Here is a 22,780-nt window from a genome sequence, read left to right on the forward strand (position 1 = left end):
CACAATGTATTCTCTGGGGGCTGCCCCAATCTGAGGAAGGCTGTTGGTTTGGGGGAGCCCCCAGAAAGTCGCACCCCATTCCAGTATTCTTGCCTGGAAAATCCCGTGGACAGAGGAGCCTGGTGGGCTATATAGCCCCTGGCATCACAGAGTCTGACATGAATGAGCACACACACACGTAAAGCACACCACCTAATTAAGGTTGCCAGATTTAGCAAATAGCAACATCAGATGCCATTCACATGGTGATGGTGTTCCTGGAACTGTCTCCAAGACATACTTACAGAAAAATTATTCATTGTTTGGTCTGAAAAATCAAATCTATGTGAGTGTCCCTTATTTTTACATAGGACCTGATGGAGGAGAGCCCTGTCCTTGGGCAGCTCCCATCTGAGGTGGGCTGAGCAGCTGGGTGACTCAGGCTGACCAGGTCAGGGAGTGGGGAGGGAAGCATGTCCAGGTCCGGGAGGAGGAGGATGAAGAAATGAGAGAAAGGGAGGTGGTGGAGGCCCAAGAGGAAGCATGGTTAGGAAGATGTATCCAGCTTCCTGGGAAAGCCAAGTAGGGACTCCAGGGCAAGGTGGAGGAGGAAGAAGCGGGCTCTCAGCCTGATGTTGGCTTGGTGGAATGACGCCAGGGGAAGGGAGGAGAAAGTCTGATGAAGGTGGGGGAAGGGGTCTGAAGGTGACGTGTCGCTTGGTGACATGAGAGAGGTCTCTGGGTAGAAGAATTCATAAAGGACACCCAGTGCTTAGACTGTCTCGGGTCCCCAGGGCTGTCCTGGCCTCTGTCACCCACTCACACCCTCCCAGGAACAGTCTGTGACGGAACATCCTCGCCTGCATTCCAAGGTGCTGTGTCAGGAAGGACTTCCCAGTGCAGAAATGCCTTGTCACCTTGCTTCAGAGCATCTGTGTGGCTGGGACCCTGGTCTGTTTTTCTCACTGAGGCAAGCCTCTCATGTTCCTCAGCTTCTCTCAGCTATGAGTGACTTGCATCAGGGCTGTTCTGCAGTAAAATCAGACTAGACCAAAGACCGCTAAACTTCTCCCCACTCTCCAAGCCCCCATTCCAGAGTTGAATCATACTAGGTAGGTCCCGGACACCAGTACAGAGAGCCACAGAATCCCACCTCTTCCCTGTGTGTGAAAATCCAGAACCCAGCCCTGTGTGTAGGAAAGGCCCTTAGGGCAGGTGAGAGAGCTGGAGGGACCCTGGCATACGTGTTGGGATCCAGAGTTTATCACCTGGGTGTCTGTGAAGTCTTGTCCCTTGTATGTGCTCCTGTGTGTGTGCACACGCCTACGTCACCGAGTTCTTGGGCAGGTTTAGAGGGGACTGCTTCGGATGGCTGCACCCTTGGAGGCCAGTAGGAGTTCTCACCAGTGAGCTGTGGGTGGACAGGGGTCTCTGAGGCCGTTTTAGCCCTGGCAGCCGGGGCGGTTGCTCCTGAGAGCTGCTGTTTACTCGAGAATCGCATGGTGGTGGTGTCCTGCCGTCTTCTCAGGTCCTTCACCAGTCTCTGTGCAGCAGGAGGGAGCTTAGTCGGTGTCCGTGAACCTGGGACAGACACTCAGCAAAGCCAGACTTTAGACTCTACTTGTCAGTCTGGTGAGAAAGCAGATTCTGACCCTGGGCTGCCCTCGGAGCCCTGCTGAGAAGTGTTTGGGCTTTCTCACATCCTCTCGAAAACCAGGGGCTCCAGTTCCTCCTGCTGCAGGAGTAGTTAAGTAGATCTCAGTTTAAACAGCAGGTGTTTTCAGGTGACGCTCTGTATATAAACAGAACCCCAGTGAACACACTGCTGTTTACCTGTTCACTGTTTACAGTCCCTGGCCCCAGTCCAGACTCCAGCTGGGGGTGATCTGCCTCTGGTAATATCACGGGTAAGGGACAGGCCTGGCCCCTTGTTGACACTGGTTGCAGAGGTCTGGTTGTGGTCCTTCTAGGAGCAGACCAAGGGGCCAGGCGGGGAGTCAGGTCTGTAGGTAGACAGGGCGGGAGTGTGGTGGGAGAGCGCAGAACTGGGTGTGGCGTCCCTACCATTCACTGGCTGGGGGCGTCGGGCAAGGCACCGCGCTCCTCAGAGTTGGTTTCCTTGTTTCTGAAATGAGTGTTGTAAAGAGTTCGTCCTCCGGGCTCCTGTCTGCCCTTGGTCTGCCTTTTAAATTTAAGTGTCTCAACACTCCTGGCTAACATTGTTGTAAGACCAGAGGCAAGCATGGACCATCTATAGAGTGAGATTTAAAGATTATAATAAAGAAGCCTGGGGTCTTGTCTGAGCTCTGCACTGTGACCTTGGGAAAGTTCCTCAAACTTGGAGGCTGCAGTTGCCTCACTGGTGAATGAATAATAACAGTAGGTAAATCTTGTGAATATTTACTGTGTGCCAGATACTGTTCTCTAAGCTTCATATGCATTAACTCGCTCAGTCCTCAGAGCAGCTGTGTGAGGCAGGCAGGTTCGTTGCCTCCGGTTTACAGACAGAGTCAGTTCACCGAAGTCACATGGCCTGTACGTGGAGGTGGCCAGGAAGTTTGACCCCATGGCTCGCGTCCTGCTCCTCTCTGCTCCACTGCACAGATAATCCTGTCTTCCCTGCTCCCGAGGGCTGGAGCAGACAGCCTTCAGGTGGTGTGGCAGGGGGCCGGCTGGTCGGTACGTCCTCCTCATCAGCCACAGTGCCCTCGGCCCTGTTGCTCAGGGAAGACGTTTTCTCAACAGTCCCAAACAGGCTGCGGCATGAAATACAGCAGGGCTGTGTAAATTGTGAAACATTTCACAGTTCTGTTTGCTCTGTGACAGTGCAAACATCACAGTTTCTTCACTGAGACAGAGGCATTTTGGAAAACAAGACGCGCCCCCTCATGGGGAAATCCACCAGACCCCAGGCGGTTGTCCTGCAGGCCTGTTTCCCTCACAGGCCCTCCTGGGCAGCAGAGCTGCATGCTCTTGGGTTTGTGGGCGCAGCAGCTGGAGCCCTTGCTGCCACCTGTTCTGTGTGTTGAGGGTGAGGAGCGGTGGTTCTAGTCGTTCATTTCGGATGCTCCATTTACCTAGCCTTTCCCTCAACTCCCCTCTGTCCCAGAAAGGCACTTGGAACTTGGCAGTCGAAGAGATGACAGTTAGACATATATTAGGCTTTTCCGACCTACCTTTTTCCCCTTCTTTTTTAAAATTGGCATTCTAAAAGTGATACCTACACATGGCTGGGAAAAAAAAAAAAGTTCAACACTTGTTTTAAAAAACCACCTCTCTTTTACATCCTGTTAAAAATCAGCACCTTGTGGTGAAGGTTGGTGTTTCTTTGAGAGCTGTCTCACTGGGTCAGACGGGCCGATTCAATTACTCACGGCTATCCTGAACAACTCCCCCACCCTGACAGAGCTCCTGGAGGCGGCCCCGGGGCGTGGGAGCCTCTGTCCTCTTCCCCCAGTGGGAGGCTCCCCCTCACTTTCCTCCCTCACCCTGTGCAGATTACCAGCTGACCAGCGCAGAGCTCTCCTCCTTACCAGCCTTCAGCTCACCTGGGGGGCTGTCGCTCAGCAGCGTCACTGCCTGGCAGCAGCCGCCCCAGCCGCCCCAGCCGCAGCCTCCGCAGCCGCCGCAGCCGCAGCCGCCCCAGCCGCCCCAGCAGCCACAACAGCCACCTCAGCAGCAGCCCCACCTGGTCCCCGTGTCTCTCAGCAACCTAATGTGAGTCCTGGGGGCCGCCCTGCCGGCGTCTGTGGCGGGAGAGTGACGGGCGGGAGGAGGAGAGGCCTTCAGAGACCTGAGGTCCCTTCAGGGGTGTTGTCAGTGGACAGCATGGGAGCCACTAAGGTGGCAGCCCTGGTGTAGGCCTGGGAGACCCACCTGAGCCTTGCCCGTAGCCAGCCCGGGGGTGGGGGGCCCCCCAGGCTGCAGAAGACGACGTGGATTAGAAAGAAAACTAACACGATTTATCTTCCTTCTTTTCCCTTCTCTCCCCCTACCCCCGCCCCTGCCCCGCCCTTCTGGTCTCTGTCTCCATCCACCTGTCCCCAACCCAACCCCACCTCCCATCTTCTCATTCTCTGTCCTTTCTCTGTCTTGTGACCCCCCTCACTCCTCCTGTCACTCACGTCCTCTCTCTGATCCCCTGTACTTCATGCCCACTGCCGCTCTCCAGCCCTGGCAGCCCCTTGCCCCACGTGGGTGCCGCCCTCACAGTCACCACCCACCCCCACATCAGCATCAAGTCGGAACCAGTGTCCCCCAGCCGTGAGCGCAGCCCTGCGCCTCCGCCTCCAGCTGTGTTTCCGGCTACCCGCCCTGAGCCTGGCGACGGTCTCAGCAGCCCGGCTGGGGGCTCCTACGAGACGGGGGACCGGGATGATGGACGGGGGGACTTCGGGCCCACACTGGGCCTGCTGCGCCCAGCCCCAGAGCCTGAGGCTGAGGGCTCAGCTGTGAAGAGGATGCGACTCGACACCTGGGTACTGTAGCGTCGCCCCTCCTGTCTGCCGTTGTCTGCTCCACCAGGGACTGCCCCATCAGCCCCCCAGCCTGTCTCGTCTCCCACCCACGAGGCCTGTGGCCAGCTAGCCCTTCTGTCAGCCCTTACGGCGCAGGACCGGCACCCCCTTCCCCCCGCCAGAGGCCCATCTCCCCGCCCTCCAGCATCAGTCCTTCTGCTTGATGACTTCCCCTCAGAGCTGGCCTTGCCACCAGAGTCCTGGCCCTACTGGGAGAGGGGCGTGGGGGGCACAGAGCCCGTAGCCTGGGCCACGCCCTCACACCCCCTTCTCCATCTCCTCTCTTCACAGACATTAAAGTGACGATCCCCACTCCCCTCCTCTCCGCCTCCCTGATGAAGAGTTGACAATCTCACCGCCCACCCCTCCCTATCCTGGGCTCCTCCTGCTCGACCCCCCACTTCCTTTCTTGTGCTCCGTGTCCTGTTGACGGTTACATTTGTGTATAATTATTATATTATTATTATTATTATTATATTTTTTTTAATTTGGATTCTCGCTTTGGAGAGGGGGATGCGCCCATCCCCTCTTTCTGCACCCCCCGCCATTTTCACTGGCTGGGAGGGGCTCTTTTTTGCGGGAAGGGGGGGACACTTTGCACGTTGTACACATATGCTGCAGGAGGGGTGGGGGGCCCGATAGGCCTTGGGAAAGGACAGGCGCCGAGCCCTGCATGCGGAGCCCTCCCACCCCCTCCCCCAGATAGAGGGAAATAACCAAAAAAACTACCAAACAACAGAAACCCCTTACAATAGACTGAGACCCCAAAGTCGGCTCAATGAGTGGTTTTGTGTTTTAGGGGGAAAGTGAGGCAGAGGTTCTGAAAAGAGTCTCTGCTTCCGAGCTGTTCTTGTGGCCACAGGCACGTGGGGCAGAATACCCAGGCCTGGGCCCCAAGCGCCCCTGTGCACGCGCACACACTCTCATCCTCACGTGAGCTGCGCCTCCAAGGTGTGGAGGTGCTGGCCGAGCGAGCACTGGGGCTGGAAGGCTGCCTGGGGATCCGGGGCTGTCGGGGAGGGGTCTGAGGTGGGGCCCCCTGTGAAGCACAGTAGGAGAGAGACAGAGCCATGAGCAGAGGGCTGAGGAGGGGCCGAGGGCTGGGGCAGGGGGTGAGTTGGGCCCCCTCCCTTCCCCAGCGTTTTCTCTAAGATATACAGTGCAATAGCTCCCCGTCCCTCAGCTGACACCAGCCCAGCAAAGCTGGCCACGAAGTGCAGGGAGAACCGAACCGGGAGAGGGAGGTGGCTCAGCAGGAGACGCCTCCGGCACCCTGGGGTGTCTGAGGACCGCAACCCCTTGCATCCAGGGACTAGTGTGAGTGAGGGGACTCGCTCTTCCTTGCACGTACACATCCCCAGAGGAGTGGACATGGGCGTGGTGTGTGAGGGTGGGAGCGGGAACAGGAGGTCCGAAGGCCTGCCTCCCTTCTTCCCTCCTGGTCCCCCTCCTGCCCTCCTCCAGCTCCTTCCGCTCCTGACCGCCCCCCCCCCTGCTCTTGGCGCCCTCATTGTCTCGCTACCTCCTGCCCCACCACCCCCAGGCCGCATCCCACCTTCCCTCTTGGCTACTGTAATTGTAAATAGCAACCTTTGGAAAACGTTAGCAGTGTAACAGTCCAGGAAACTGTTTTTTTTGTTGTTGTTGTATTGATATGAAATGAGATTCTATTTTTGTCAAAGTATATTGTAATAATAATGACTCAAACGGCCCGTACTGTACAGACGAGATTCTTCTGCTGTTGTTCTTGCTCCCCTCCCCTCCCCCCAAGTCCACCCTCTCTGCTGCCTCCCCAGTGGGGGCAGCCAAAGCGTGGGGTCCAGGGACCTCAGGCTGGATCACAGATCAAACTGGAGGGGGCAGGCCCCCGGCCCGCAACCCACCACCACCCCCTGCCTTCCAGGGCCTGGCCTGGGTGACGTGGCAGGCAGACAGAAGCCCAGCTCTGCCCAAGGGGTGCAGAAGGTAGAGTTAGGCAAGGCCCGGCTGGTTTTGTGGCAGGTGAGTCTCTGCCTGCCTCTGCGATCCAGCCGCTTGCAGTATTCCAACGCTTGGAGCAGGGAAGGAAACAGAAGCGGAGGGGTTCGTGTGACCGCACAGGTACCTGAGCGTGTTTATGAGGGCACCTGGCATTTACATGTCTGAGTGTACCTTTGTATTTATGTGTGTGTGTGTATGATTGCATGGGTGTTCCTTTGTGTCTCTGAGCCCGTCTGGGCATGTATGTGAATGTCCGTGTGAATTGAGTTCTGAGGGCGCACGCGCGTGCCTGTGTTTGTGTATGTGCACGTGTGTGCCTGAGTGTGTGTTTACAGAGGGACAGATGGCTCTTGCAGCCATACAGCCCTGGCTTCCTGCTCTGTGACCCTCCTTCCTGAGCCCCACTCTCTTTTCTCTGTTCCATCACCTGTTCCCACCCTCAACTCTAATGTTTATACTTCAGTTCAGGGGGATCTGGCATTGGCCCTCTTCGCCTCTCCCTGTAGCCCTACCTCTCCTGCAGCTCCACGCACAATTGTCCACCCAGTGCCCACACCTTTATGCACAGGTCCCTCTCCTGGAGTTTTCGCTTACCCCCACCCCCATCCTGCTTTTAGGATGACGCTCAAATTCTTCTTCCTCTCTGAAGCTTTTTCCTTGCTGGGGCAGTCATTCTTCCTTATAGCTTACCTGCCCCCCGAACACCTGCCAGTTGGGCACACACAGCATGCCCAGTTTTCTGCAGGTTCTTAGAGGGACTGTCGGGAATAGATGAGACTTGATCAGGACCCTGAAAGAAGCCAGGGTGTAGCGCATGCATGTGTGCGTCCACAGAGCCTTGCCAAGCGCCTGGCATGCAGCCAGCGCTCAGTAAATGCTGAGTGGGTGAAAGGTGAATGATAGGTGCTCAATAAACGTTGAATGGCTGGCCTTCCCTTCTCAGGCTATTCCCGCCATCAGTCCACCCACCTTTCTAGGCTGGGCTTGGCCACTGTTAGACATGGGATGGGGGTGAGGGCCCCTGCAGTTCACGGTGCAATATTCACCAGTTTTGCCCTCTGCCTTGTAATGGCAAACCTGGCTTTTACCATGTGTGGATGTGTATGTGTCCTTTTCTTTCTATCCCTGGGGGCAGGAGCTGATCTGTGATTGAATATGTGACATTCTGCAAGTCAGTATCCCAAAGTTTCTCTTGGGGGTAGTGGGCTCCTGGCCGGCCCAGTGAGCTGGTCCTGAGAACCCAGATCTCAAGTAGAGACTTCATTTCTTCTTCCTCTCACAAGCCAAATTTGCCTCCACCCACTCCTTCCTCCAAAGAACTGGGCACTTGCCAAAGTAATCACTGGAGTCATCCATTGCCCCTCCGCTCCCCAGGTTTCCCACAGCTTTCAGGGATAGTGGGCAAGAGGACCCCCCCCCCCCTTCGACACACACACACCCCACAATGGAACACACCATTTCTCCTCCCCCCATCCCCGGGCAGTGCACTCAATGCAGCGAGACTGACCCCTGACCTTTATCCAGCCCTTCCCACCTTGAACAGGAAGGAAGTAATGCACCTTCTCTTGCTGATTATTTATTTGTTTGGAGAGACAGAAATGATGTAAAAGTGTATCTAGAAATATCTATATCTATATATTTTTAACTGACTCTTTGGAATCCCCTGGGGTGGGGTGGGGGGTGCAGTTAGGCTTTCATGGAGGAGAGACGACATGGAGCCTGGGAACGCCTCATCTCCCCTCTTACCACCTCTCTCCATCCCCTAAGCAGTTGGTAGAAGGAATGGGATTTGCATGGGGGAGGAGGGGCTGGAATGTTATATGGAGAATCTGGATTCTCTCTGTCTTCCCCACTCAAGTTCCAGAGGGAAGGCGGGGAGGCAGAGGGAGGGGGAGACAGGCCATGGAGGTGCCCCACCCCCAAACCCGACAATCACCCACACTCCTGGGGCTCCTCCTGGGTCCTGGGCAGGGCGAGTCCAAGTGTGTGGCTGTTGATTTGTTTTCAATATTTCTTTTCGTGCTGTATGGTGATGCTTTCTTAGTATTCTACACAATAAGAAAAGACAAAGTCCTCGAGATTCTTATGAGTTTTGTTTGAAAACTCTTTCACTATATTTGTTGTAAAGAGGTTTACTATTAAAAGAAAAAGAATACACGTTTCTGATACTTCGGCCTGGGTTCTGGTTTCTTTGGTGCGGTCGGCTGAGGAGGGGAAGGAAGGGCTGAGTGGCCTTGTCACGGTGAGAGAACATAGCTTCCCCTTGGCAGGAAAGAATGGTGGTTAGCCTGCCTGGTACTCAGCATATCTGAGGTGGGAGTTTCAGGTGAGAATTTCTTCCAGGAGCTCTGTCAGAAGCAGAGGCAGCCCAAGGACTAAGGAGGGTTGTCTGGTTAGAAGCAGGGAAGGGAAGAACAAGTACCGCTCAAGGCCAAGTCAGGAATGATTGGAGTGTGTGTGGTGGAGGAGTAGTGGGGTAGAGGACCTTCACCTACTGAAAATTCTTCCACAGGAGCAACTTACCTAGGCACTATGTTAGGCACAGACGGATTCCCTGTTCCCAGCACCCACAGAGTTCCCTCCAGCAGGGGCCGCTGCCCCACCCCTTTTGAAGTGCTTTTAACAGTGAGGTGGAGCCTCTCTCTGCCCTCCTCACTACCCCAAAGGGCTTCCCCACCTGCCTTTCTTTTTTTTCCCCCCACCTGCCTTTCTGCAGAGGCTGGCAGAGGCTGGTGGTTCTTACTCTTGCAGCCCCATGCCCTGCACAGCCAAGCGGTGGGGCAGATGCAGGGGCTGTGGAGGAGAGTGCATCTGCAGGGCTTGTTGTTAAGTTACTAAGTCACTTGCCACCCCATGGACTGTGGTCCACCAGGCTCCTCTGTCCATGGGATTTCCCAGGCAAGAATACTGGAGTGGGTTGCCATTTCCTTCACCAGGGGATCTTTCCGACCCAGGGATCGAACCCACATCTCCTCCATTGGCAGGCAGGTTCTTTACCACCGAGCCACCAGGGAAGCCACAGGGAGGGCTTGGCTCACTACTAACGGGGTTTGGCCACTCCTCTGTACCAGGCTCACATTAGGTGCTGCAGAGGCAAAGATGGAGTATGAAGGGCTCATATACTACGGTGGAGACGGGCCTGCAAATGCCTAAGACCCACAAACCGTGGTTTTCATGCTTTGGTTGCTGCAATTGCAGGCACCACAGAATGTTTTCATTCCTTGGGTTCCTCATCTGAAAACTACGGTGATCTGTACCAGTCCTACCTCCCTCTCAGGGTCATTACAGATTTTGCCTCTCTTCCTCAGCCGGGGCAGAGGTGAACAATGCTGAGCAGGAAAGGGATAAGAAGTTACTGTCTTTCAGATGAGGCACCCGTGCTGGCTGGCTGTGACAAGAACAGCCTTGACCTAACACAAATCCTGAGCAAAGCTTTGTATATCCCATGTCTGTTCCTTAGGCTATTTGGCCTGCCCCATCTATAGTCACAGGCCCCTGATGTCCTGGGTGGGCATTACTGTTGCTCACGAATATCTCCTGTCCTCTTCCCTTCCTAGGCACTAGAAGACTGTTTCTCAGTCCCTGTGTAGTCAAGTGAGGTCATCAGACTAGTTCTGGCCAATGGATTACACTGGAAGTAATGTGTGTCACTTCCAAAATCAAGCTGGTAGGTGATTCTCTGAGTGCTCTTTGCCTATTGTGGGAACTGTGGAAACACATCAAAGCAGCCTGGGTGGCTCAGCTGACTTAAGGTGTTGTCCAGCACCACAGTGGACTTTTGTGTTAATCAAAAATAAGTGTTGTATTAAGCCAGAGAGATTTTATTGCGTCTGCCATATAACCTATCCTGTCCTGATTAATGGAGTATCCATTCACACTGGGACAGCCTTGAAGCCCCGTCTACTGCATACCTGCTATGGTGTGGTGGTACAAAGATCTCTGGATGTGGCACAGTCTAGAACTAGTTCAGCTCCTAGTTCTGCTGCTTACCAGCTGAGTGACCTAGAGTAATCATCTTCCGCCCAAGTGACAGTGTCATAAACTGGAATACAGAGCTAACAGCTGCCTGTCTTCTCTAACCCCAGCCTTCATCTTCTCCAACCCATCCTACCAACTTTGGCACACCACCAATCATCCAACATCTCATGGTTCTCCACTGCCCACCAGATAAGTCCAAACTCCTGGGCAGGGCTCCCAGGGCCTTCAAAGAACTGACACAACCTCCATTCCAGGGTTAGTCCATGCGTCTCCACTGCACATACATCCCTTGGACTTTAGGCCAACCAGGCAGTGCAGTCCATTCCTTGACAGACCCTTTTGCGTCTTCCCTCATGCTATACTTTGAAATGCAGCAAACACTTATTAAGCACCTGCTTGGTGTGAAACTTTGTTGGGTGCTCCTGCCTCTCAACTCAAGTTATGTGGGGACAAGAGACAAGTGAACCAACAGTTAACTCTTGAGTCAGCAGGCCGTGTTGAATGGCATATAGGAAGGATGTAAGTGGGCTGTGGCATCAGAGGAGGCTTCCCACGGGAGGTATTTGAACTGGATTTTGAAAACATGTACAAATGAGGGCAGGGAAGGCATTCCCACCTGCAGGAATAGCATGTAAGTTATGGAGGGAGAATGGTGCATTCAGGAAATCAGATACTGTGGTATGGGTCAAAGGTATAGCAGATAAAGCTGAAGAGGGAGGCGGAAACCTTGTTTTGAAGGGCCTTGATTGCCATAATTTGGATTTTATTCTGGAGATATTTGGTCATCAAAGGATTTTAAGGAGAGGAGGAACTTAATCAGATTTGCATTTTAGAAAGCTTCCTGGCAGTACCAGCGCTCCCTCTGACAGTAATGAAGAGGTAAGCTATTCATAGTGTTGGTCACCCATGAAGCTGTCCTTGGGACATGGGAACTCCAAAGACCATGGAAGAAGACTGGAGGGTGGGGCAAGGAGACATTCATACAGGGCCTCAAGCAGCATAAGGGTTTGCATTGTATAGATTAGATGAACCAGAAATGTATTGCCTATCTGTGATCTCCTAACTTCACTATAGGCCTGCTTGACTCACTAATCTTTTTTTTTTTTGGTCCATATCACATCAGGATCTTAGTTCCCTGATCAGGGATTGAACCCATGCCCCCTGCAGTGGAAATGTGGAGTCTTAACCATTGGACCTTCAGAGAAGTCCCTTGACTCACTTCTGCTACTCTTGAACAAGGGAAAGCTCACTGGTGTATTCTTCGGGGCATCGAAGTTAGGGAGGAGTATTTTACTGCTCAGGGGTAATTGCAGGGTCAGGTGTGGCAGACCCAGTGCAACCCTAGAGGTCATTGGTTTTCTTTTGATAAGAGAAGATGGCACTTCTTTCCTAGCTACCTAGTGGATGTTCAGAAGGAACTACCTGGATGGATGAAGCCAGGGCTCAGGACAAGGGTTAGGCCAGAGACAAGAGAAACCCTGTGAGACATGAGCCTAAAAAGTATCAACTTCTTCATGACTCAGTCACTTCATGTGTAAAATGGGTTGCTGTGAGATTTACATAAATATTACATATTAATCACTTAAGACCCATTCCTGATCCATAATAAGTGCTCTGTCAGTGTTACTATGTTTATTACTGCCACCTGTAAAGACATGAAAATAGATGAGCTTACTTGGATAAGAAGTGTCTATGGAGAAAAAAAAAAAACCAATCCTGCTCTACATCCTTATGTCTTTGAAAACTTTCCTATCATTCAAGCTTTTACTGCTACAATTTTCCCTCCATTAACCTTTTGCTGATTTCCCCCATCCTACCCAGCTGGCTATGATCTCCTTGTCTTAGGAAATGTCTTAGGAATCTGCCCCTTCTTTATAGCTCCTACCACATTCTACCTGAAACTGTAGGTAGTAGCCTCTATTTTCTCTCTATAGCTGGACTGAAAGCTCCTCTTAAAAATTCACTGCCTCACCCATTTTTGTGTCTGGCTCAGTGCCTGGCACAGAGTATGTGTTCAGTCAGACTAAAATGAGATAATGCATGTGAAAGTGCACTTCATAAAAACTGTAGTGCTACCAACTACAAATAATTTTTTTTCCCCTAAAGGGCGTGGTGACTTTCTGCAGCTTCTCTGCTTTCCAGCACCAGACCCAATGGGGCCGAGGAATGTAGATTCGTTTCTTCTACTTATCACTCCACTTTAGAATGAGAACCCAGTGGGCTCCTACCCCAAAGAGGTGACTCTTGGGAGGTGGGAAGCAAAGGGTGGTATTTGTTACAGCCAAGGAGGCCAAGCAGTTCCCTGTAGCTCATGTTCTTGTGACTCACCCCTGAGTCCCATGGGCTGAGTAACTTTTCCAGCCTTGTGATTGTGGAAACTTGTTACAGGAACAGCAAGCAGATGTGAAAGGGAGGTAAGGCGACCCCACCCCAGGCTCTGAAGCGGTTCCTACCGAGCCCATAGAGATTGCTTGTTTCTGATTCCAAACTTAAAATCATTCGGTGTCACTGCCCGTCTAAGGGGCACGTCCAGTCCCCAGCTCTATTTCACAGCTGGTAAGCCCTAGGCCCAAAATTTAACACACAAAAAAACCTACATACAAATAAAACCACAGCGCCTCACACAGTTCCCAGGTATAATTCGCTTGAGCCCAGGCTTTATACGGCTTCCAGTTGGCTTGATTTGCATTTACCCCCGTCCCCTTTGCTTTGTACTCGTTTCCACGTGTTTACAGCTCCCTGGCCTCACTCGGGCAGTTTGGCCTCTCGTAAAGTGAGGTCCCCGCCTTCGCAGCGTGGCTGCGCAGAGTCACTCCCATTTACTGCGCATCAGCCGCCACGTGCCCAATAAAAGCTGGTGACGACGCCGAGGACCCAAAAGGGAAGAGGAAGGGGAAGGACTCCGCCTACAGGGAGGTCACGCGCCCGCCAAACCCCCGCCATCACGTGACCGCGGCGCCAGTCCTCACCGCCCTCAGCTGCGAGCGGAGGCTGGCCCCGGTGCCTAGGTGCCCAATCCCAGCGCTGCCAGCCAGTGCTGGGTGGGACCATGAGTGATTCAGGATTCGGGAAGAGGAGAATCTCCATCTAAGGCGAAGGTGAAGAAGGGAGGAGCGCAGCAATAAAGGCACTTGTTTAACCTGTCCCACTGGGCTGTAAGTTCCCAGGGAGGCAGCGATCGCCGTTCCAAAGCGCCTCGGGCAGCGTCTGGCATACAGTGGGTGCTCAACAAATGAGTAACTAGCAACTGCCCCTCGGGTGCTGCCAGAAGGTGCGCTGTCCCTGTTTCCCTTTACACCGACTCCCTCATTCACCCACGCCAAGGCAGTCGTTTGGCAGCGGGTGACCCAAGCTTGCTGCCCGGGCCCAGACACTCCTCAGTTTGTACACACTGGCATGGGTGCGGACAAAGACCCAGATCCACTCCTAGGCTCCGCCTCCACCGAAGGGCGGGAAGTGGGTTTGAGGCTCACTGCATTGGCTCGTCCAATGACGGATGGGGCCGTTAGCCAACCGCAGCCTAGACAAGACGCATGCGTACACAAAAGATCCAGGCCCTGTAAGGGAAAAACCCGAGCGGAGAGAACCAATTTTGGCTGGGTCTCATCAGAGCCTCGAGGAAGAGCTGCGCAGGCGTGAATTTAACTGCCTGTCGTCTTGCCCAATTCAAGGGGAAGGGAGCGCCCTCTGGCCGTTTTCCCGGATGTTTAGCCTCCGTCTGCAGTTCGGCCAGATCTGGCACTGCCTGGAGGTTCCCGAAGAAAGGACGAATCCTGGTCCCTGCCCTCGGAGGTGACACGGCCGTCCCCAAACACAGCCAGAGAGCCCTGTTTGTAGAGGCCCTTCTGGAAACTGGGGGCCAACAGTGATGTCAATATTAATTTGACCAAGAGTGAAGTTTACCAAAAGCGTTGTTTCCACTGTCTCAGGAGTTCCTCACAAAACAAACAAAAACAAAACCCCCTCCAGTTAGGTTAAAGAAAGAAGTGGAGGCTCAGGAAGGCGAAGGGATGAGGCCGAGGACACTGCCTTATGAGGATGACACCGGGACTGAAACCCAGACCCACCCATACAGTACTCTCCTACCATGATAAGCCACCTCCCTGCTCTCCAAGGAAGTTATGTCTACTTGAGGTGATGCCACTTAAGATATAGGAAAAGTGATGGTACAATTTCAATCCATTTTAAAAACAGACAGTGACTACTAGAGGCGTTCAGAGTGGGAAAGACGTGGCTGCGTCAAGGGGATGAAGTTTCAAAGTATGTATAATTAGAAGTATATATATAATTGACTACATCTTAAGAACCTACTATTGAATAATAAATCCCAGATTTATTATTATCAAATACTGCAAATATTTGAAACCATTTTCATAAATTTCAAAACCAAGGAAAATTAAGCAATATATTGTTTGGGTATACACACATGTTTTAAAAAGCAGAGGTATGATCACAAAATTCATTAGTAGTTACCTTGGAAAGAGTTTATGGATGGACTGGGGAAAAAAAACGTAGCTGGTAATGTTCTGATTATTGAGTTAAATGGTAGATTTGTGGGTATTCATTATATTTTATAACACACATGCAACTATTCTTTTGTATGTATAAAATATAATTTAATAGATGATAGTGAGATCACCACCACTACCCACCACCGTAAAATGCAATGCACAATTGGAGACTGGGGGACAGGGCTGCCTTACCTATAGTACACTTGGTTTCCAGAGCAAGTCTACACAGTTGATCTTCACAGAAACGTTCTGAGATAGGTATTATTAGGTCCATGTTAGAGGCGAAGAAACTCAGCTGAAAGTTCTTGAGGCCAGTGAACAAAGAAAGTGAAACAAATACGAGTGGGAATGCAGAAAGCCTGTGGGGAGCCTTGTGCAGCTAAATATTCGGTGTCAAAAGGAGACATTTTGAAGGACAAATTAATAGGACCTTTTGCCAGAGGAAGTGTGAGGTGTGTTGTAGTTGTCGTTAGGTGTATCGTTGTATGTAGCTACAGATCTTGACCCATATTAACTGGATAAATACTTGCTCTACTAAGAAAAGCAAGGAAGTAGACCTTCATTTAGAAATGCCTAGCAGACAGTTGATAATACAGCTCAGGAGAAATAAGAGTTGAAGACACACTGAGATGTAAGAGAAAGAGCACTAGAATTTGGGTTAGGAGACCTCAATTCTAAACCTGGCCTGCCTTTAACTACCAGAGTCACCTTGGACAAGTTACTTAATCCATCTGAGTTTATATTCTCATATATTAAGGAACATATACACAAATCAAGAACTAATAAGAAAAGAATGTGCCCTATCCCCTTCTCAAAGTTTAATCTATGCATATAGTTAAATATACAGATAGCCATCATTGAAGCTTTGCTGTCATCTGTTGCCCATTAATATGTTCTTTCTCCATTATAGGACTTGCCACATTTTATTTCATATATGTGTGTGCTAGAAGTGAGTTCCCTGAGAGAAGGAACCCTATCTCATTCAAGTTTACGTTCCCCACTAGTGTCTTGTACAAAGTAGTAGATGTGTCTTGAACTGCACAGAGTTATATGGTAAGTAGAAAGAGCAATGTTTAATCTCTGTGAGACCTCAATGTCCTAATTTGTAAATTAAGCTAATTCATCTTTTTTTTGGCTGAGTCGTGTCTTAGTGGCTGCATGCAGGATCTTCGTTGTGATGCTTAGGCTCAGTAGTGGTCTTCCTTGAGGTTCGAGGGCTTAATTGCTCTTTGGCTTGTGGCATCTTATTTCCCTGACCAGGGATTGTCCCTTGCATTGCACAATGGATTCTTTAAAAAAAAAAAAAAAAAAAACTTTTAATTTTATATTGGGGTTTAGCCAATTAACTGAAACTGTGATAGTTTCAGATGAACAGCAAAGGGACTCAACCATACATACATATGTATCTATTCTCCCCCCAACTCTTCTCACATCCAGGCTGCAAGACATTCTTAACCACTGGACCACTGGACCACCAGGGAAGTCCCTAAGCTAGTTCATCTTTAAAGTTCTTTTGAATTATAAAAGTCTGTTAACCAACTATGTTCTATGGACTGGGAAGATTGAGCTACCCAATTTCTAAACTCCTTCCCAACTCCAAAATTCAATGACTTTATAATATTGATTTACAAGTCATCCACACAGAAGTGATAGTTAAACACATTCTCAAAGGGAAAATGTGTAGAAGAAGGTTGAGAACAGAAGCAACACCCAGTTATCCGATGCAAGAAAGAGAAACCATTGAAAGTGACATAGATCAGCCTCAGAAGTAGGAGAGAGAATCATAGCAGGGATGACAAGTTCAGATGCCTGGAGGAGCCAGGCAGATAGCATAAATAAGTGAAGTGGTCCTGTGGTAAGTCTAAGGAAGTGGTGGGGACTGGAGAGGCCACAGCCCATCTAAAGAAGTCAGCAGTCTCTGGTTACCAATGCTTGCATTGCCACCTCTTCCAGTTTTTTAGATGAAGCTTTCAAATTTTTGTTTGAAATCTCTTGATTTAAAAAAATATATATTTAGTTTTATTTATTTAGCTGTGCTGGGTTGCTGCACACAGGAACTTTGATCTTCATTGTGGCATGTGAGATCTTTAGTTGCAGCATGTGGGATCTAGTTCCCTGACTAGGGATGGAATGCGGCCCCCTACATTGGAAGCATGGAGTCTTAGCCACTGGACAACCAGGAAAGTCTCTGAAATTTCATGATTTTTAAATGTAGACAACCAATTCAGATTATTTTGAAGCTCTATGCAGGTAAACATACACATACAAGCATCTGTAGGCCAGATTTGTTGGGCCACCAGTCATTAGCCACTGTAGTATAATACCAAGGAAGGACTCTTTTCCTACCCTCAAATCATACATCAGTTCAATTCAGTCGCTCAGTCGTGTCCGACTCTTTGCGACCCCATGCCAGGCCTCCCTGTCCAACACCAACGCCCAGAGCCTACTCAAACTCATGTCCATCGAGTCAGTGATGCCATCCAACCATCTCATCCTCTGTCGTCCCCTTCTCCTCCCTCCTTCAATCTTTCCCAGCATCAGGGTCTTTTCCAATGAGTCAATTCTTCACATAAGGTGGCCAAAGTATTGGAGTTTCAGCATCTGTCCTTCCAATGAATAGTCAGGACTGATTTCCTTTAGGATGGACTGGTTGGATCTTCTTGCTGTCCAAGGGACTCTCAAGAGTCTTTTCCAACACCTCAGTTCAAAAGCATCAATTCTTCAGTGCTCAGTTTTCTTTTTTTTTTTTTTTCAGTTTTCTTTATAGTCCAACTCTCAAATCCATACATGACTACTGGAAAAACCATATCTTTGACTAGACAGACCTTTGTTGGCAAAATAATGTCTCTGCTTTTTAATATGCCATCTAGGCTGATCATAACTTTTCTTCCAAGGAGCAAACCTCTTTTAATTTCATGGCTGCAGTCACTATCTGCAGTGATTTTGGAGCCCAAGAAAATAAAGTCTCTCACTGTTTCCATTGTTTCCCCATCTATTTGCCATGAAGTGATGGGACAGGATGCCATGATCTTAGTTTTCTGAATGTTGGGTTTGGTTTTTTTTTTTTAATTTATTTATTTATTTATTTTTTCAGTGGGTTTTGTCATACATTGACATGAATCAGCCATAGATTTACACGTATTCCCCATCCCGATCCCCCCTCCCATCTCCCTCTCCACCCGATTCCTCTGGGTCTTCCCAGTGCACCAGGCTCGAGCACTTGTCTCATGCATCCCACCTGGGCTGGTGACCTGTTTCACCATAGATAATATACATGCTGTTCTTTCGCAACATCCCACCCTCTGAATGTTGGGTTTTAAGCCAACTTTTTCACTCTCCTCTTTCACTTTCATCAAGAGGCTCTTTAGTTCTTCACTTTCTGCCATAAGGGCGGTGTTATCTGCATATCTGAGGTTATTGTTATTTCTCCCGGCAATCTTGATTCCAACTTGTGCTTCATCCAGCCCAGTATTTCTCATGATGTACTCTGCATATGTTAAATAAGCAGGGTGACAGTATACAACCTTGACATACTTCTTTCCGGATTTGGAACCAGTCTGTTGTTCCACGTCTGGTTCTAACTGTTTCTTCTTGATCTGCATACAAATTTCTCAAGAGGCAGGTCAGGTGGTCTGGTATTCCCATCTCTTAAAGGATTTTTCACAGTTTGTTGTAATCCCCACAGTCAAAGGTTTTGGCATAGTCAATAAAGCAGAAGTAGATGTTTTTCTGGAACTCTTGCTTTTTTGATGATCCAGTGGATGTTGGCAATTTGATCTCTGGTTCCTCTGCCTTTTCTAAATCCAGCTTGAACATCTGGAAGTTCACGGTTCACGTACTGTTGAAGCCTGGCTTGGAGAATTTTTGAGCATTTTTGCTACCATGTGAGATGAGTAATTATGCAGTAGTTTGAACATTCTTTGGCATTGCCTTTCTTTGGAATTGGAATGAAAACTGGCCTTTTCCAGTCCTGTGGCCACTGCTGAGTTTTACAAACTTGTTGGCATATTGAGTGCAGCACTTTCACAGCATCATCTTTCAGGATTTGAAATAGCTGAACTGGGATTCCATCACCTCCACTAGCTTTGTTCGTAGTGATGCTTCCTAAGGCCCACTTGACTGCGCATTCCAGGATGTCTGGTTCTAGGTGAGTGATCACACCATTGTGGTTGTCTGGGTCGTGAAGATCTTTTTTGTATAGTTCTTCTGTGTATTCTTGCCACCTCTTCTTAATATCTTCTGCTTCTGTTAGGTCCATGCCATTTCTGTCCTTTATTGTGCCCATCTTTGCATGAAGTGTTCCCTTGGTATGACTAATTTTCTTGAAGAGAGCTCTAGTCTTTCCCATTCTATTGTTTTCCTCTATTTCTTTGCATTGATCACTGAGGAGGGCTTTCTTTTCTCTCCTTGCTATTCTTTGGAACTCTGCATTCAAATGGGTATATCATTCCTTTTCTCCTTTGCCTTTTCGCTTCTCTTCTTTTCACAGCCATTTGTAAGGCCTCCTCAGACAGACATTTTGCCTTTTTGCATTTCTTTTTCTTGGAGATGGTCTTGATCACTGCCTCTTGTGCAATGTCATGAACCTCCATCCATAGTTCTTCAGGCCCTCTGTCTATCAGATCTAATCTCTTGAATCTATTTGTCACTTCCACTGCATAATCATAAGGGATTTGATTTAGGTCATACCTGAATGGTCTAGTGGTTTTCCCTACTTTCTTCAATTTAAGTCTGAATTTGCCAATAAGGAGTTCATGATCTGAGCCACAGTCAACTCCCAGTCTTATTTTTGCTGACTGTATAGAGCTTCTCCATCTTTGGCTGCAAAGAATATAATTAGTCTGATTTTGGTGTTGACCATCTGGTGATGTCCATGTGTAGTCTTCTCTTGTGTTGGAAGAGGGTGTTTGCTTTATGACTGGTGCGTTCTCTTGGCAACACTCTATTAGCCTTTGCCCTGCTTCATTCTGTATTCCAAGGCCAAATTTGGTGTTACTTCAGGTATTTCTTGACTTCCTACTTTTGCATTCCAGTCCCCTATAATGAAAAGGACACCTTTTGTAGGTGTTAGTTCTAGAAGGTCTTGTATGTCTTCACAGAACCGTTCAACTTCAGCTTCGTTAGCATTACTGATCGGGGCATAGACATGGATTACTGCAATACTGAATGGTTTGCCTTGGAAATGAACAGAGATCATTCTGTCGTTTTTGAGACTGCATCCAACTACTGCATTTTGGACTTTTTTGTTGTCTATGATGGCTATTCCATTACATGCTTAAGTATAATTTTAGTGGAAGAGGCTCCTTTTCATACTAGTTCCCAACTTTCTTGGTACTTCCAGGGTGTTGCCCCATCAGTTATCCCCTTGTCTTCTTCTGATTTCAACTTTTCCCTTTCTACTTGCATCTTTCCTTCAGTCTAAGAACATGCTTAAGTCTCTCCACTGCTCCACTGTCTTATAATTCCATCTACGTACTTTTTCCTTCTCCAACAAATGTCTTAACAGAATTAATTGCATTTCTTATTTTTCTTCTCTATTTCTCATTATAAGTTGGCTTCACTCTTCAATTCACTGTAGTCTGAGGTCAGCCTCCACACTCCTCACTGAAGCCTTTCTGACCAGGGCAAAAGTCTCTGTTGTGAAATTCATTGAAATGCTCCATCTGGGCTAATCTCCTCAGAGATCAGGTATTATCCTTAGCACCTAACTACCAGGTGTTCATCAATGCTTACTGAACTAAACTAGGAACTGTTTTCAACAAAGAATAATGGTCACTTTTCAGGAAGCTCCTGAAGGATGACCTTCTCTAAAGACAGAAGACTGTCCAAGAGAGAAGTAGGCAAGGTGTCCTGGAAACAAGGTTTATAACATAGGAGTGGAGTGAAGGCATTTCTGAGGATGAGCTAGAAGAAGTCTTAGGACAACTGATGTGTGGCAGACCTCTGAAGTCCAGAGCAGGACAGAGCACTCCAGCAGTGATGTTTGCAAGGAACAACAACAACAACAAGGACTTCCCTGGTGGTCCAGTGGTTAAGACTGCATGCTCCCAATGCAGGGGGCCTGGGTTCAATCCCTAGGCAGGGAACTAGACCTCACATGCCACAGCTAAGACCTGGTGCAGTCAAATAAACAAATGTTTAAAAATAAATAAAACTATGGAAGTAGACACCAGAATAAAAAGTCAAAAAGAGAAAGAAGGACAAAAAAGGATAGTCAGTATCATCAAACTCACAAAAAGTTCAAAAACTATGTGGGCCAAATGAAACCCATTAGATTTTAAGATAAGGAGATTATTAGTAACTTTTGAGAGGATAGTTTCAACAGAGGGAATTGGTAGATGTATTGCTATGGTTTATGAATAAAAGAGCTTGTGAAGCAATGACAGAGAGTATAAGTTTTGCAGAGAAGTTTGGCACTGCAGGGAAGAAAAATCAAGCAGGAAATATTGGAGAAATAGTACCAGTTGGAGTTCCTAAGAGTGAGAAAATTCTGTTGTGGCATATTTGTAGGTAAAGGGGACAAAACCAACAACTTGGGAGATGTTGAAAATGCTTGAGAAATGGAACACTTGAGCGTGTATCATCGGAGGGGATCGGAGAGAGTTGAGAAATCAGCTAATTGAAGAGACTGGTTGACCTTTGCAAGGAAGTGGGAATTCTTCTCCTCTGAAGTAGCCAGAATGGTTAAAGGGACAGGTCATAATTATATACAGACACTTGAGGTGGGAATGGTGATATCGGAGTGCTCCTGTGGATTTTATCAGTAGGATGGAAGCAAGGTTCCATGTCTTCACTAATGGGGTGGGGTAGCAGAGCTATAGATGGTTGGCAATCCTACAGACATTATTCTTTACTAGCTATACTCCTTTTACTCACTGTGTATTGTTTCTTGGGAGGTGGAGGATTAGTCTTTGGCTGCTCCTTCTTTACTCCTTCACAGGGAAGTATCATCTACTCCTGAGGTTTAAGCAACCACCTAAATCTGATGACTTCCAGTCTAGATTAGTAGCTTAAATCTCTCTCTTGAGCTTCAGATCTATGTATCCAGCTACTTATATAACATATTGCTGAGGAATTTCACTGATTAAACTGAACAGGAGGGGGGATTCTCTGGTAGTCCAGTGGTTAAGACTCTGAGCTCCCAATGGAGGGAGCATGGGTTTGATCCCTGGTTGGGGAACTAAGGTTCCAAATGCTGTGTGTCCAATAAATAAAATAAAACAATTAAAAAAAACTGAACAGGAGCTCAGTATCTCCAGGACTGAAATTTTAATTTCTCCTAAGTTGCTTATCATAGCTAATAATCTGCCCAAGCCAGATACATGTCATCTCTCTCTTTCTCTCCATTTCTCCCTCTCCTCCTCTCTTTCTCCAAGTGTGTGTGTAGGTAGATAAACATTTAAAAGACTAGGAACACATATATTTTGTGTATTTTTTTTTCACTTACTAATGTCATGATTATTTTATCATGTCAGTAAATGCTTTTCTAAATTTTTAGTGCCTGCCTAGTATTATCTCCTATACTGTATTCTACTACCCCACTGAAAATTCTGTTTGTTTCCTTTATTCTATTATTATTCTCCGGCAAGAATACTGGAATGGGTTGCCATTCCCTTCTCCGGGGGATCTTCCCCACTCAGGGATTGAACCCAGGTCTCCTGAATTGCACCATCTGAGCCACCGGAGACCACCCCTATTCGATTATAAATAGCACTGGATACATATGTGCATATTTTATTTCCTTAGATTTAATACTTAGAACTGAAGATGGAAGGCCAAAGAGTGTGTTTGAAAAGCTTTTAATGCATATTGCCA

General features: G+C 48.7%; 1 protein-coding gene across 6 annotated transcripts in view; it reads left to right on the forward strand.

Annotated features, from left to right (window-relative positions):
• MEF2D (myocyte enhancer factor 2D) overlaps positions 1-5,242 on the forward strand; it is a 31,280-nt gene extending 26,038 nt beyond the window's left edge. For all 6 annotated transcript variants that reach the window (XM_043878975.1, XM_043878977.1, XM_043878979.1 and 3 more), the window contains 3 exons: positions 3,477-3,696; positions 4,151-4,457; positions 4,788-5,242. In XM_043878975.1, coding sequence (XP_043734910.1) covers positions 3,477-3,696; positions 4,151-4,457; positions 4,788-4,799 — 539 coding nt within the window. In that variant the 3' untranslated portion in view covers positions 4,800-5,242. The remainder of the gene's footprint in view (positions 1-3,476; positions 3,697-4,150; positions 4,458-4,787) is intronic.
• Positions 5,243-22,780: the final 17,538 nt, after the last annotated feature.

Source organism: Cervus elaphus, chromosome 20 (assembly GCF_910594005.1).
Source record: "Cervus elaphus chromosome 20, mCerEla1.1, whole genome shotgun sequence".
NCBI lineage: Eukaryota > Metazoa > Chordata > Mammalia > Artiodactyla > Cervidae > Cervus > Cervus elaphus.